Source organism: Gadus macrocephalus, chromosome 15 (genome assembly GCF_031168955.1).
Source record: "Gadus macrocephalus chromosome 15, ASM3116895v1".
NCBI classification, from domain to species: Eukaryota; Metazoa; Chordata; class Actinopteri; order Gadiformes; family Gadidae; genus Gadus; species Gadus macrocephalus.
The window spans coordinates 17,204,919-17,207,418 of NC_082396.1; the positions used below are offsets into that span (position 1 = coordinate 17,204,919).

Genomic DNA, 2,500 nt, shown 5'->3' on the forward strand with positions numbered 1-2,500 from the left:
AAAAGGCATCTGAAGAAAAACCTTCAAATAAAGTTAATGGTGAAAAAAGGTTTTGCGAGTTTACTTTACAGCAGGGGACATGGGACGGGGAAAAGGAAAGATGGATTTCACCCTACACCTAATTTGAACGTTTGAATTTAGAAAAATATTATGGAGTTCGAAGTGTAAAATAGAGTTGAGAGCGAGGGCAGGTGGTGGATGAGGGGGATTATGATACAGCCCGTGCATTCTTCAATGCACCCATGTTTTAGAGCGTTCGTTTTGGAGTTTTTTTGTTGCGTTTTTTACGCAGTCAAACCGTCCCACCCCTTACAGCATGTGATGTTTTGATTGCTGTCAGTATTTCACAAATATAACCAAATAAATGGCCAGGCCCAGCGTTAACGTGAGGGACAGTGTGGACTCACCGGCCGTCTTCAGGCTCAGGTTGTCCCTGATCTCCTCGTGATCACAAGGGTGGGTGAAATCAAAGATACTGTGACCAGTAAGCTCCACCTGCACGCACGCACGCACACACACACACACACACACACGCACACGCACACGCACACACACACACACACACACACACACACACACACACACACACACACACACACACACACACACACACACAAACACACACACGTTTATGGATTTATGGCTATGACACAATCACGAGTCAGCATGAGTAACAATTGACCGTGTGTGTGTGCGTCACAGTCTGAATGTTTGCATACCAGTGTGTGTATTTATGTCTACATAATTATCCATCATTACTATATATATATATATATACTGCCACTATACATAAATTGCATTGAGGAGGTGTTTTCTTACAATCTGTCTTGTTGATCATGTGCAGTGTCTTGTCGACCTAATGTAGTGTCTTGTTGACTTAATGCAGTATCTTGTTGACTATGTGCAATAGAGTCGTTTTGTAAGAGTGTTTGTCAGTGTGCTACCTGTGTGAGGCCCATAAACTTGCTGATGTTGTCGGACAGAAAGGCGATGTCGCCATCGGAGGTCACCACAGTGACAAACCCCTCCAGAGACTTCAGGTAGAGGCTGTCCATCTGTTTCTCCGGCTCACAGTCACCGATGCTGCTGTCTGGGAGAGAGAACAAAGTGGGAGAGATTATGTGTTAATGCTAAATGCAATGTGTCCGACTCTCTTCATCTTACTCCATCTCCGTCTAAAGCCTGTTTGTGAATTGTATTTTGCTTGCTTGCATGTGCATATGTATGTTATAATAGCCTTTTCTCTGGCCTTGCCTAAAAAGCACATCATATAATGAATGAACAAGGAATTAAAACATCATGAGACGCCAAACTGCTGAAAACATCACACAATCCCTACACTTGCTCATTTGTATCACATAGAATAACGATAGAACGATTTAAAGCTTATACCGTGCAAATCCCCCAGACCTTTAAGGTCATCATATGTATGTGATGTTAATTATTACATCTCACCTTTCTCTCTTTTATAACTAATAATACATTTTAAGTGAAGCAAATCCATTATTTTTATTAATCAAATATTAGTCACTAATGTTTCATTATTTCTCAAGCCTACACAGCCACAATTGAAGTAGTATTATTGCCATGAACAATAGTTGTGCCACGTTATGCAATCCTCCTTCTCCTGGATATAGTCGGTGGCCTGGCTCACACACCCAAGCTCTTGAACACCGGCCAAGACCTCACTCTGCCTGGTGACACGTGAGAGAAAACCGAGACAGTCAGCTTACCAGTTTACAGTGTGTGTGTGTGTGTGCGTCTGCGTGTGTGTGTGTGTGTTTAGTACACATTGAACAAAGAGTGTGAGGGCGTGGGTGGGTTTGGGGTCCTCCAGTGTGTTTCCCGGAGATAAGATAGCAATGTCCTCAAGGCCCCAGTGGAGCCTGGAACTCGAGTTGGGAGCCAGGGCCAGAGATTGTTCCCTTCCACAGGGGTTAGTGTGGCCAGAGCAGCCTGTAGCCCTGACACTAAGGTCTACACTTAAGAACCACCTTTGGCCTAGTTTCACTGATACGATTACTCTGCAGTACTGTTAGACGATTGTGGTGTTAAGTGATTGTGCAAGTGCCCTGAATATTAGAAAAAAATTATCAAGTACAAGGCAAGTCTGTAGTACCAGCACAATTCCTCCCTTTCTATTTTTGTCTGCATCAGATGGCATCCCATGTAGAGCACAGAGAGAACAAAAAGGTCAAAGGAAAAATGTCCTCTTGTTGACAAACTGGTTGCTTCAGTTCATATTTTTATTGTAATCAACATTTTTCTTGACTTTAATAAAACAAGTTAGGTTGATGTTTATAGAAAGTATTGTATAACATCCAGCATAATTATTTGACAAATTGGTGCCATGGCTGAAATGATCCACATAACAAGATGAAACTGTCCACTGATTTGGATGTTCTTTTTAGATCATAAGGCGTTGAGTCAAAGTGTTATTGAATTGAATGTAATTTAATTGAACTAAGTATAGGATCATTCTGTGTGCTTATCTGATGTG

The 2,500-nt window shown here is 42.0% G+C and overlaps 1 protein-coding gene across 1 annotated transcript in view; it reads right to left on the minus strand.

The window, feature by feature from the left end:
- The window catches only part of epas1b (endothelial PAS domain protein 1b), a 23,020-nt gene that overhangs the window by 16,959 nt on the left and 3,561 nt on the right, over positions 1-2,500 (minus strand). The window contains exons 2-3 of the mRNA XM_060073942.1: positions 945-1,090; positions 408-495 (exon numbers count right to left, since the gene is read on the minus strand). Coding sequence (XP_059929925.1) covers positions 408-495; positions 945-1,090 — 234 coding nt within the window. The remainder of the gene's footprint in view (positions 1-407; positions 496-944; positions 1,091-2,500) is intronic.